General features: G+C 42.2%; 1 protein-coding gene across 2 annotated transcripts; it reads left to right on the top strand.

The window, feature by feature from the left end:
- Positions 1–3,479: 3,479 nt before the first annotated feature.
- LOC136677993 (GTPase HRas-like) lies at positions 3,480–12,757 on the top strand. Of its 2 annotated transcripts, XM_066655735.1 has the most exons (7): positions 3,480–3,683; positions 3,859–3,966; positions 6,161–6,290; positions 6,526–6,704; positions 6,788–6,947; positions 8,395–8,518; positions 9,303–12,757. In XM_066655735.1, the coding sequence occupies exons 3-6, from the start codon at positions 6,180–6,182 to the stop codon at positions 8,512–8,514; spliced, it is 570 nt and encodes a 189-aa protein (XP_066511832.1). In that variant the 5' UTR covers positions 3,480–3,683; positions 3,859–3,966; positions 6,161–6,179; the 3' UTR covers positions 8,515–8,518; positions 9,303–12,757. The 2 variants fall into 2 exon arrangements, with proteins under 2 accessions (XP_066511832.1, XP_066511833.1); XM_066655736.1 differs by lacking the exon at positions 3,859–3,966.
- Positions 12,758–13,293: the final 536 nt, after the last annotated feature.

Genomic DNA, 13,293 nt, shown 5'->3' with positions numbered 1-13,293 from the left:
CAACTGAAGTGGAGCTGCTCCTCATGGTCGCCTTGGTTACGGATGCTTTTTCAAGCGGAGCAGCCAATGAGAGGCTCACATGGTGGACACACAAAGGACCATGTGACAACCGGGCAGTCTTTCTGAAGAATAGGAGACATGGAGAGGAAGGAGTGTTGAGTCAGAGAAAGGCCGTTTGACTTGGAATTTCTTTTCTTTTTTCCTTGTCTCTCAGTCCACTCTGATAGGCTTGGGTCTGTGGGTAACAAGTGCTCACATTGTAAACAAATTTAAGGGAGATGTTAGGGTTAATTGTAAGATATTTACATTTGTTTACCCACAATTAGTTTAGTTCTATTTTATTTTATATCCTAGATTTAAAAGGATTGTGCTTCTTAGACAGCAATAAGACATCATTTTATTATGATTATGGCATTGGAAACTATTTTTGGTTAGAGACCACGTTTTTTGTAATCTCTTTCTTCTCACTAAAAGCTATTTATGATATTTCTGTGATAACATTTCATTTTATATGATGATTTGAGGGGCGGCACGGTGTGGGTTCGATTCCCGCTCCTGGTGACTGTCTGTGAGGACTGTGGTGTGTTCTCTCTGTGTCTGCGTGGGTTTCCTCCGGGTGACTGACTGTGAGGAGTGTGGTGTGTTCTCTCTGTGTCCGCGTGGGTTTCCTCCGGGTGACTGTCTGTGAGGAGTGTGGTGTGTTCTCCCTGTGTCCGTGTGGGTTTCCTCCGGGTGACTATCTGTGAGGAGTTGGTGTGTTCTTTCTGTGTCCGCGTGGGTTTCCTCCGGGTGACTGACTGTGAGGAGTGTGGTGTGTTCTCTCTGTGTCCGCGTGGGTTTCCTCCGGGTGACTGTCTGTGAGGACTGTGGTGTGTTCTCTCTGTGTCTGCGTGGGTTTCCTCCGGGTGACTGACTGTGAGGAGTGTGGTGTGTTCTCTCTGTGTCCGCGTGGGTTTCCTCCGGGTGACTGTCTGTGAGGAGTGTGGTGTGTTCTCCCTGTGTCCGTGTGGGTTTCCTCCGGGTGACTGTCTGTGAGGAGTTGGTGTGTTCTTTCTGTATCCGCGTGGGTTTCCTCCGGGTGACTGACTGTGAGGAGTGTGGTGTGTTCTCTCTGTGTCCGCGTGGGTTTCCTCCGGGTGACTGTCTGTGAGGAATGTGGTGTGTTCTCCCTGTGTCTGTGTGGGTTTCCTCCGGGTGACTGTCTGTGAGGAGTTGGTGTGTTCTTTCTGTGTCCGCGTGGGTTTCCTCCGGGTGACTGTCTGTGACGAGTTTGGTGTGTTCTCCCTGTGTCTGCGTGGGTTTCCTTTGGGTGACTGTCTGTGAGGAGTGTGGTGTGTTCTCCCTGTGCCCGTGTGGGTTTCCTCCGGGTGACTGTCTGTGAGGAGTGTGGTGTGTTCTCCCCGTGTCTGCGTGGGTTTCCTCCGGGTGAGTGTCTGTGAGGAGTGTGGTGTGTTCTCCCTGTGTCTGCGTGGGTTTCCTCCGGGTGACTGTCTGTGAGGAGTTGGTGTGTTCTCCCTGTGTCTGCGTGGGTTTCCTCCGGGTGACTGTCTGTGAGGAGTGTGGTGTGTTCTCCCTGTGTCTGCGTGGGTTTTCTCCGGGTGACTGTCTGTGAGGAGTTGGTGTGTTCTCCCTGTGTCTGCGTGGGTTTCCTCCGGGTGACTGTCTGTGAGGAGTGTGGTGTGTTCTCCCTGTGTCTGCGTGGGTTTCCTCCGGGTGACTGTCTGTGAGGAGTGTGGTTTCCTCCCACAGTCCAAAAACACATGTTGGTAGGTGGATTGGTGACTCAAAAGTGTCCGTAGGTGTGAGTGTGTGAGTGAATGTGTGTGTGTCTGTGTTGCCCTGTGAAGGACTGGCGCCCCCTCCAGGGTGTATTCCTGCCTTGCGCCCAATGATTCCAGGTAGGCTCTGGACCCACCACGACCCTGAACTGGATAAGGGTTACAGATAATGAATGAATGATGACTTGATTGTGTGACATCACCAAATAATGTGAATTAAAAGTGTGCTGTTTTGCAGTCAGCTTTCCATCTCACAGTGATTTTTGTGTTGCATTTGTTTAACCTTTCTTGCATTTTGAACATTAAAGTAAAACTGCCGTGTAAATCCCAAGTGTGAATGGAATTTAAATATTGATAGTAAACATCTTACGTTACATAACAGCAGTAACTTAAAGAGAATAGAAATTGGTTGGCTTTTTTTTTTTGGTTTTCAGGGAATGGCATTATTTTTGTCTTGGGAAGTGTCCATGGTCATTTCAGGAAGACAATGAGCCAGGCCTCATTATGTACATGCTACATCAGCATGCCTTCTTAGCCACAGAGTTTGACTGGGCTGCTTTCACTCCAGACCTTTACTGAAAATGTATAGCACATCATGACTATGTGTATGAGACAGTGGCGACTATGAACTATCTCTCCATTCATATGCTTTAGTGTTTAGCTCAATTCTGTTCATTTATTTATTGCATAACAGGCCTTCCAGGTAAAACAATGAATAACAAAATAAATTAGAAATTAAATTCACAGTGGATTGAGGTCTGGGTTATCATGTATATAGCTAGTATAGGAACAGAGAAGCACAGGTTATCCAGATCCTGTGGCTCGTGTGGTCTAGTATGTAGTACAGTAGGTCAAATTACACTGAGATGACCCCACTGGCCTGAAGACAAACGTTACTGTCTTGCCATAACCTGAAGTCTGCTGCCCTCTACTGGAACGCTTTAGAATATTAATCTCGAATGAATGGTCATTTGTGCAGTATTTTAACTTCAAATCCACTCCCTCAAATATACACCCACCTCCACACAGGAATAGATATAAAATGCCTACATTGCTGCAATGTGAATCCTATAAAAGTTTAAATTCTCGGTTCCAGACTTAACAGAAAGACAAATTTGTCAACAATGTAGTTATTATTAAAAGTGATTTAACCTGTGGGTTCATGAGTGAAAGAAGACTTGTGCCTGTGCTCTCAAACTGGCCTTTTACTGACCCCTGGCTGAGGGTTGACCATCTGCATTGTACTGTGGTGAAAACAGATTTGGTTAAATAATATTAATTAAAAATAACAGACAAGCGTAGCTCCCCTCATCAATATAAGACCTAACCTGATACGGTATAGCGTTTTTAGTTTTAACTTAATGTTGTTTATGATATTTAACGGCCTTCCGAGGCGTTTAAAGTAGAATAAACCGCCCTTTCATATTGAAATGCGCTGTATTGTTGTGGGCTGAATGCATATGCTGAAGTTGTAAGGATTTGGGTGTGGGCTGCAGCAGCTCCTCGGCTTGTTTTCGTCACACAGAGCTCCCGCCCTTCTGCACTACGATTGGCTGAACTTTCGAGCGCACAGGCCGTCCACCAATTGGCGAGCTGTTTGTGTATGAACTGACAGCCAATCCAGGCGCAGCAGGGCGGAGCATGTCGCAAAACGGGTGGGAAGCCAAAAGTACACTCGGAAACCCACTCGAGGTCGGCGCTGTGGCGGTCAGACAGCAAACTGGTCGCCTGAGATCATTTCTAATCGGGCAAAGAAGCACAAAATCCGTGTTTTTCGATCGTGCAGATGTTCGGGAACACGTGCACACGTTATTCTCTCGTTTGAAGGCCGGGTTTGACCTCAGGATATCTTCATTATTTCTGTCCTCGACGGTGGAGAAGCCAAAGAAGCAACACCGTATTTGTGTGAGTAGTCCACACTTTGATTGAAATGGTCAGTGTGTACTGTTCCTTAGTCTTGTGCTTATAGGGCATTACGTTATTTTGGGTCATTGGTACGTTTTGAACCTATGATTTCGATGAGAAAACCAAATCAAAGCTCCTGTAGTTTATCCTGCCTGCTTTCTGTTTTGTCTGATAGTTTGCTGCAGTTTTCTGTTCATGCAACTCAACCCCCAGCCTAAAGCAGCCTTAGTGGTTAAGTCAATCTACGTGCATTTCGACAGAGAACAGGTTTATTGTATAAAAGGTAAAGCCACCACAACCACCACCCAACCCCATAACCATGAAACTCACAAGGGATCCTTTTTAATTTCCCATTTTACATCATGCACCTTCATAACAGTCCTAAATATACACCCCAGAGGTCAGGAAGTGTACAGGGTTTTTTTGCTGAAAGTCTGCTGCAGTGGACGGAGCTGCTTCACGTTGTTTACATTTGTCCAGCAGAGGGATCAATAAGAGAGTGAGAGAGTGATGTCATGCATTGCGGCCTGGAGCCCAGGGGCTGCTCTATGGGCTGAACCAGCTCCACCTCAAAGATCCATCTCATTTTTTTTTGGTGAAAGTTGGTCATTCCAGTTGGATTGTCCTTAAACGCACTTTCAACTCGACCTTCCTCCTGTTCACACCCTGTGCACGAGCTGAATCAGCTTCACGAGCTTCACTTTTGGTCACTGGAGGGTAACGCCCCGTTCTAAATAAATATATAAATAATTTGTATTTCTTTCCACTGTTCCTTTTGGAGAGATGTGGACCAGCTCTTCATCCTTTTAGCACAGAATACTTTTCTTAGAATAGTGAGGAAACAATACGTAAGGAATGCAAACCCAAGATAATCTACTTGCCTTTGTTGTTTTGTTATTTTTTTTAACTCATAGCCTTAAGTGTTTTTAACTGTTTGTACGTCAGTACGTACAATTTACTAATAATGATCGTAAGCAATAAATCATAAGCCCTTCACAAGTCCATGTTGTAACAAGTGGGTAAATATGACACCGGCTCCCTGATGTTTGATATGAATCTCTAGACAACAGGAGAAATCAGTTAAAAAGTTTTCTTTTCTCTGTCTCATATAAACGGGAGAGAAAGCGATCGTACGCGGTGATAAGACTTGAGGAAAAATACAACTTTGACGATGGTCCAATTTTAGCCACAAGCTGTGGGGGAAGCAGGAAACCTGTTAGACCATGGGTACTCCCTTCCCCCACAGCTTGTTTCTAATATTGGGTCTTTTAAACATTTATTTCCTTAATCTTCAGTTGTCTTATTTAAATGTACCTGAAGCTGAAGATTTGAGATTTATTAGCAGAAATGAACACACACACACACCTATATATAATATTTTGTGATTAGTTCCATGCAAAGACAGTCAAAGCCTTTGGACAGTTAGGAAATAACTGGAAGCGCTAAAAATAGGTTTTCAGACCGAATTTTTGATGGAAGTGTCTTGTGAAGTGAACAAACCTAAATGACCCCAGAGTAGGGGAGTGTTCACAATTACCAGCATAATGGCTTATTATCTGTATAGATTCTAAGCATTTTTGCTTGTTAGTGGTAAAACTAGATAGATTTTGTCATTCAAAGCTTCTTAAGACTCGACTTGGTTTTGAATATTAAATGTGTTTATAGTTTAGAGCATGAACCCAGCTCCTCCTTCACCTACAGTGCCGGCATAAGATGTAGCCGGGTCTAGTTTTGAATATTATCAGTGATTTTCAGGAATAAATGATAAATGAGGGACCCTTAGATGTACCAGAAACTTGCTTTAGTTTTTCAGATTTTTGGAATACAAAACAAATTGATAATGTAGTTTTGCTGATCCATTACTAATCTAGGTCCAAGAGGCAGTTTTTATGTAGTTTGACATTTTAATGAGCTACAAAGTGGACCATCCATAAGACCTCCCTTACTTTTGGACCTGCTGTAGATTATTCATGAATGGTGTAATTCATTCTTAAATATTGAGCGTAATCCCGAACAGGGGCAGGCTAATTGGTGGAAGTTGTTTTCCACAGAGCCAAGCAGACTGGTCTGGCAGAGTGTAAAGCAGCTCTGGCAGGGTTTGACAGGGAAAACCCGGTCAGTGACAGTAGGGGAGTTTTGCTTGTCTGCCAAAATAGCTTCCTTTTTTCTCCTGGCTGTACGTCACTACACAAAAGGTTGCCTCATTTGTCATGGCAACAAAAGGCAAGGTGACTGGCTGCTATGCACTGCTCAGGAAGAGTTGGATGCCTGAAAGTAGAGTGTTGTAACAGAGGGCAGGGACATTTTAACTTACAGCCATCTGGTGTGCTGTCATCATTTCTTAGAGACATAAGTAGGATTTGAATTGACTAACATCTACTTTCTGGCGTTGGACCTTCTAGACTCTCCGAATTACTTTTCGTGCAGGAGCCTGGCTTGTTTTTTGACCCCCGGCCCTCGTATTCTCTCCATTCCAGCATTTTCAACATTGTGAGGATGACGGAATACAAATTAGTGGTGGTTGGTGCTGGTGGTGTAGGCAAAAGTGCCCTCACAATTCAACTGATACAGAACCACTTCGTTGATGAGTACGACCCAACTATTGAGGTAAGGATTACCACATTTGAAGGGTTGCTTTGTTGTTTTAAATTGGTCCTCTAACATAATACTCATTCCAGTTCTTGCCAATGAACTTTTGGACCTGGAAAAATTGCTTTAATTTTACGTCAACCAATTGTACTGACGTCTTTAGTATGTTTGTTTGTAATGTAATCTATATTTATTTGAAGTATTGCTAAATCTGAGAAGAAATCCCAATACAAAGACCTTTATTCCTCCTCAGGACTCCTATAGAAAGCAGGTTGTGATCGATGGGGAGACGTGTTTGTTGGACATTCTGGACACTGCTGGTCAGGAGGAGTACAGTGCTATGAGGGACCAGTATATGAGGACAGGAGAAGGCTTCCTGTGTGTCTTTGCCATTAACAACACCAAGTCTTTTGAAGATATCCATCAGTACAGGTCAGTAAATACCCCACAGTAATTCATTTGAGTCAACAAGGGTTCTGCTTCTTTTCTTGAACCGTGTCTCTGTGGATTCACAGGGAACAGATCAAAAGAGTAAAAGACTCTGACGATGTGCCCATGGTGCTTGTGGGTAATAAATGTGACCTCCCAGCCCGTACAGTGGACACAAGGCAAGCCCAGGATCTGGCTCGAAGTTACGGCATTCCTTACATCGAAACCTCTGCCAAGACAAGACAGGTGACGGTGCACATACACAACTCTCCTTGACGGAGTTAATAAAAGTTGAGATGTAAGCAAAGTAATTCAGAGCGGTTTGTGGAGTTTTAGAGAAACTTGATTGTGGTAGAAACCATTGTTTGAGATGTCAACAGTGCAGTAGCCATTTTATTTACCACCAGTAAACCTCCACGTGTTCAGAAATGTTATATGTAATGAAATCAGAACATGTAGAGTATTTTTGTGTGGTAGGTTTTTATAGGCATTTAAATCTTGAGCCGTCTGGTTCCACACAACACTGTGAAACGTTTTCTTGTAATTTCGTTTTTATAGTTCATCAGACCATGTTGATTGAGTCTGTTTACATCTTTAGCTTTTCATTATGAAGATTTTGCGTGTAGAATTCTTCTATTAACTCACTTAGTACGCTCTGAGCAGCTTTGAAACCATAAACGGTGTGGTACCAGGAAATGTGGGATGAACTAAATAAAATGGACGGGGAGATTTTACGGTAGGTGCATTAGCAAATTCCGAACATGGCTAAAATAATGATGATGGCTTAGTCAAAATAAACACAGAATTACAGGCCAATTACCGGTGATGTCCTGGTTCTATATTTTTTTGGCTTCTGTCACTCCAAGAGTTATAGTATATACTAATACTAATAGTATTACTAATTTATTACTAATAGTATTACAGTCATTTAATACAAGAACAGTACTGTTCAGTAATGTTACATATTGTTGCTGTCCGTTAGAAAAGCATGTGTCTTTACAGGAGAAGGAATGATTTTATTCCAAGTTTTTTTGGAGCATTTCTATTGGTTCATTCGTCATAAAATATTCACACGATGTGAATGACAGCCACTATGTTAAAATGCGATGTAGTAAATGTTGACATAAATGGAGATACATGTATTTAATTGGACAGCGATGATATACAGTATATTGTAGTAGTGTGTGTATATTGATACATAAATAATTCAACATGAATTTTCCCATGGAGCCATCCACATGTGCCCAAGTATCTCAATGTCATGTCATGAGTGGACCACTGGGGCCAGGCTTTAAGTAAATAACGCAGCTGTTAACACACTCATCATGGTGTACACTCATTATAACGCTAACATTCTTCATTCACACTGGTCTACTTTTATAAATCTCCATTGGTCTATTTGTCTGTTTGCTGTACTCTGGTATGTACCAAAGGAGCTGGGGAGGGGTTGCCTTCTGAGGCTTGGTTCCTCTCAAGGCTTCTTCCTTATGCTCTGAGGGAGTTTTACCTTGCCCCGGTCGCCTCAGCGGCACTCACTTGGGGCAAGCACTCTGAATTCTGTAAAGCTGCTTTATGTCAGTGGCTGTTGTTAAAAGTGCTCTATAAATATAATTGAACTTTGGTTTGTTCTGTAAGAATATGCAGTAAAATCCTGTCAGGAAAGCTCTTTAATGAGGAGTGTTTTTGTGTTTAGGGAGTGGAGGATGCTTTCTACACACTGGTTCGTGAAATCAGGCAGCACAAACTGAGGAAGCTGAATCCACCGGACGATAATGGCCAGGACTGCATGAACTGCCGCTGTGTGGTATCATGACTAGGCAAGTCCTCTCACTTTCACAGCTTTAATAAAGAATCTTAGGTTAAGTGACTAGCTGTTAACAGTCAGCCATGAGCTATAAGGTGGAACCTCTACTTACGAACTTGATCCGTTCCGTGACCCGGTTCGTAAGTGGGAAATGTTCGTTTCTCGAATCAGTTTTCCCCATTTAAAATAATGAAAAAGCAATTAATGCGTTCCAGCCCCCACCCCACCGAAAGTCACCCTTTTTGCACTGATATATGTTTACAACACTCTCAAATTAGTAAAAAAAAATACATGTAGCGTTACTAAAAATAAAAAAGAAATACAGTGGAAACAGTAATAAAAAAGAAATAAAGTTGTAAGTGGTTACACATCGCTACCTTGACGACGTGACGACTGGCTGGAGGAGTAGCACAGGCACTGGCTGTATGACGGGAGGTGGGGGGGGGGGGGTGGAATAACGGAGAGTAGACGGTGAATGTGGGGAGACGAAGCGTAGATACGGCTTAATTTATCACGGATTTCGATGTCTGCTATTTACACTAATGCTAAATTGCTAAAGCTACAATTTGCTAATCTTAAAAGCTCACTCTAGTCTGGGCGCTGGGAGACTCGCCTATTGGGGTCAGTGGTCATTTCCAGCCGCCGGCTCGGGTTCGTTGGTGGAGGCAAAAAATATTCAAATTCCCAGTTCGTATCTTGGAAAGTTCGTTAGTAGAGGCGTTCGTTAGTAGAGGTTCCACTGTATATCATCAGTAGTTTATGATCATTTTGTTCATTCTTGTTTCTCCATTTTACAGGTTACTTAAATGAACTGAAACCTACATTTGGAGCGGCTGCTCCGACACTGCAATGCCTCCACAGTTGTCAGAGGTTGGGAGAAAGTGTGTAAAAGGAAACTCTTAACATTGGCACAAGTGGATTCACAATCCACATCTGTCTGCTGAGGGACAACTCTGACTCTGGCCTCCACTGGAGCTTACAGAATATTTACCTCAAACACTGGTCTAAACACTGGGCTTGCTTGGACTGTGTTAAGGACGGCCACACTAAAAAAAAAATATGTTATCTACGCTAATCCTCTATCTACTCTCGACTGGAAACAATAGCTGACGAAATAACGTCACGTATCACCTCATCAGCTTTGGACTTTTGACCAACACCGGAGGAGAGTAGAGCTTTTTATTGTGTGGGTTTGCAACACATGATAATGCTTAGACTAGCAAATGTAATGATAATAGAAAAAAAATATTGGATAACATTTGGTTAAGAGGAGCCTGACTAAATGTAATGTACATATTTACTGACTTCTCTGACAAAGAGGCTCTTCATTGATAGGCTGCGATTCTCATAAGCTCCAGTGCAATAGTTCATATAAAGGTGATCACAAAGGTACAGCGATAAGGGAAAAAACACCTAACTGATTTGCACATGGCATAGGGCTGTGTTTTCAGTTGGTTCTTCTATTTCCTATTCTTCTTGGGTTGTATTTAAAAGACACCAGACGTCATAAAGAAAAAGCTAGTGGAATATAACACATTGGACAAGGCTGGTCTGCTTTATGATAAAAGCGTGGGTTTCTGGAACGTGGGAATGTGGTGCTGGTAGATTATTCCACAGAGGGCAGGCTCTAACTGAATTGCACATACTGCAACCTTGAAAGCCTAAAGCACCTGTATTTCTGCTCATCACTGTGCTTTATTTCTGCTCAGGGCCTAGGGTTGAGACATTGTGGCTTGGTTTGGAGTCTTTTTCTTTTTTTATTATTATTGTTAATGACTTCATGTCGTCATATTCTTTCCTCTCCCCATCTGTCGTACCACCAGTCCTCCTCCCTGTCTCCTTTATCAGATTGTCCGGAGATGAGGATCAAATGGATCTTTTTTAGGGGCTTGTTATTTTATGATATTCCTGTCTGTAATGGTGCATCTCTTATTTTAGTCCGACTGTAACTGAAAGTGAGAACTGCTTAGTGATACGTAGCAGTAACTTCTACCACCTTCATTAGAAACATGTTGCCTTTAAATTGCAGTAATGAGTAGCAGTTAATGCTTCTTCAGTTTCGAATGCGTCTCTTACTTCTAAGTGGTTTACCGGTGATAAATGTCATGAATTAACATAAAGTAATCCCCTGTCTCTTATCAGGGACTGCTGCAATTGCCAATTTCTGTTGCAGCAACCGAGGCCTTTAGCAAAAGTGCTACAACATTACACTCAATAAAACGTAGCAATATGTGAGCTTTACCGTGGTCTCGTTTAGTGAATAGAGCTAGTGCTGGAGGGGTCTTTTGTAGGACTGGGTATCGAAATCTAATACTTTTGTGGTACTCACCTAATTACTTTAATGCTACTGAGTATCAAACAACTGTGTCATTTCTTATCAGCATCAGTGAGTCAGTAAGCTTCGCTTGTTCCAAAACTAAACTGCAGATTGGCTGCCTCAGTTATGTTGCATGTTGTTAACATCAATGCCTTTTGATTAGACCGTGCTAACTGATTAGACACCTAGACCTCTATTTGGTTCGGGTTTTAACGTAAGGCATGGAACACGTCACTAACCAAGTTGAGTTGTCAGTGGTGAAAAATACGAATGATACCCAGCCCTAATAATAATAATAATAATAATGCATTAGGAAGTTTTTGAATGTGTTGCATCTATTCGACATGGCTGATTGTGGATGCAAGTATGAGTTAGGGTTAAATTTCTTTTTGGTCTTTTCAGTCTCCTTTATTATGGTTTGATAATGACCCTTTGTTGAATGTAATTTCAAGGTCTTAAGTGCTTGATATAAATGATTTGTGATGATGACCTGTTGAGGTGATTTAGTAAAAACAGGGGCCTGGAATTTATTGTTCTCTCCAGCAGATTGTCAGCACGCTTATGACACCAATTACCACATTGAGTTGTGGTTTTAAACTATTACTTTTATTACTATAGCATTACTAGTTATGGAACATCTTATGATTAAATGTGTTGTGTTAAAACTACAATAGAATAACTACAATTTGAATGCATTATTCTACAAGAATTAGCGCAGGGGTCACTAATACTACCTACAAACGCCACAAAGGGTCATTTTGTCTAAGTCTTCAGACTATTTAATAGCTATGAAGTGTGAATCTGCTTGGTTGGTAAGATTGGTGACCCATGAGCTAGACTAACATGGTTATGTATTGATAATAAGCCTGGATGTTCACTGGAAACTGAAAGCTTTGAAACAAGACTCTTATTGTCTAATTTCTGATGCTGGTTTCTCTGAGGGTTTGCTGCTAAATTAACTTCATTTCGTTTTATTTGTGGAATCTCACAGCCAGTCATTTCCTAAAAATAAAGCATTAAAGCTGAGTCTGCAATTTCCACAAAAAAGAACATTTCAGCAGCTTTAGGAATATGAATTTAGTTTCACCGATCTCACTTTGTGTCGATGTGTGTGTGCGGAGGTTAATGTTTAGTTCTTTAATTGATGTGTCAAGCATACACTGTACAGTACTGATGTGTTTGAAGAACAGAAGATTGATAAAAGTGTTAAATTATCCAGAGCCTTTGTTTTTCTTGAATTATAACAAACATGAGATGCATCACATTCCAATCTTTTTAAACAAGGCCCAAGTCAGAAGATGGAAATGGAAAAGTTTACCAGTGTAACTAGTGTATCTCCACCATTTTAGCCAACACACCCATACTGCAGCAATGCCATACGGGTCCCCAGAGTACCAATTCCTGTTTTAAAAGACTAGGAAAACCCTGTTCTAATTATTTATGGGGGTTTGGTGCAAGATGCATGAACGGTTGCTTTGTTTTGTTAGCTGGTGAAGCCAAATATCTTATTGCTACTCTGGAACTCTTTCATTGTCTGTAAGCGCTTATCCAGTTCAGGGTCACAGTGAGTCCAGAGCCTACCCAGAATCATTGGGCACAAGGTGGTAACATACCCTGGAGGGGGTGCCAGTCCTTCACAGGGCAACATACATTCACACATTCACTCACACCTATGGACACGTCCAGCACCTTCACACCCATGGACACTTCTGAGTCACCAATCCACCTACCAACGTGTGTTTTTGGACCGTGGGTTGAAACCGGAGCACCCAGAGGAAACCCACGCTGACACAGGGAAAACACACCACACTCCTCACAGACAGTCACCCGGAGGAAACCCACGCAAACACAGGGAGAACACACCACACTTCTCACAGACAGTCACCCGGAGGAAACCCACGCAAACACAGGGAGAACACACCACACTCCTCACAGACAGTCACCCGGAGGAAACCCACGCAGACACAGAGAGAACACACCACACTCCTCACAGACAGTCACCCGGAGCGGGACTTGAACCCACAACCTCCAGGTCCCTGGAGCTGTGTGACTGTGACACTCCCTACTCTGGAACTGTACTGTTTTAATAATTTACCCTAAAAAATTAATTCTGAATATTCTGAAAATAAGTTTAAATGTTTCCCCAAAATTTAGATTTTTTTGAAGTTGACATTTTCTCAAATCCTTTCTAACCTATGCCATTGTATTATTACAAACATAAATTTACAAGAGGTGGTATGGTGCCACAAAAGATACACTGTCCGAACAATTGTCACTGGGGTGGTACCCTCAAGGGAACATACTCTGTGTTTTTAATTAGGAAACATAACTGTACCTTTTGCCTCGCACCCAGTGATTCTGGGTAGGCTCCAGACCCAGAGTGTCGTTTGAATTGAATTGGATAAGCGATCACAGACAATGAATGAATGAAATGTACCTTTTTCTAAGATATTTGTAGATTTTTAAGTTGG

This window comes from Hoplias malabaricus, chromosome Y, assembly GCF_029633855.1.
Source record: "Hoplias malabaricus isolate fHopMal1 chromosome Y, fHopMal1.hap1, whole genome shotgun sequence".
NCBI classification, from domain to species: Eukaryota; Metazoa; Chordata; class Actinopteri; order Characiformes; family Erythrinidae; genus Hoplias; species Hoplias malabaricus.
The sequence above is the reverse complement of the archived record's forward strand: the minus strand, read 5'-3'. Positions and strand labels throughout refer to the sequence as shown.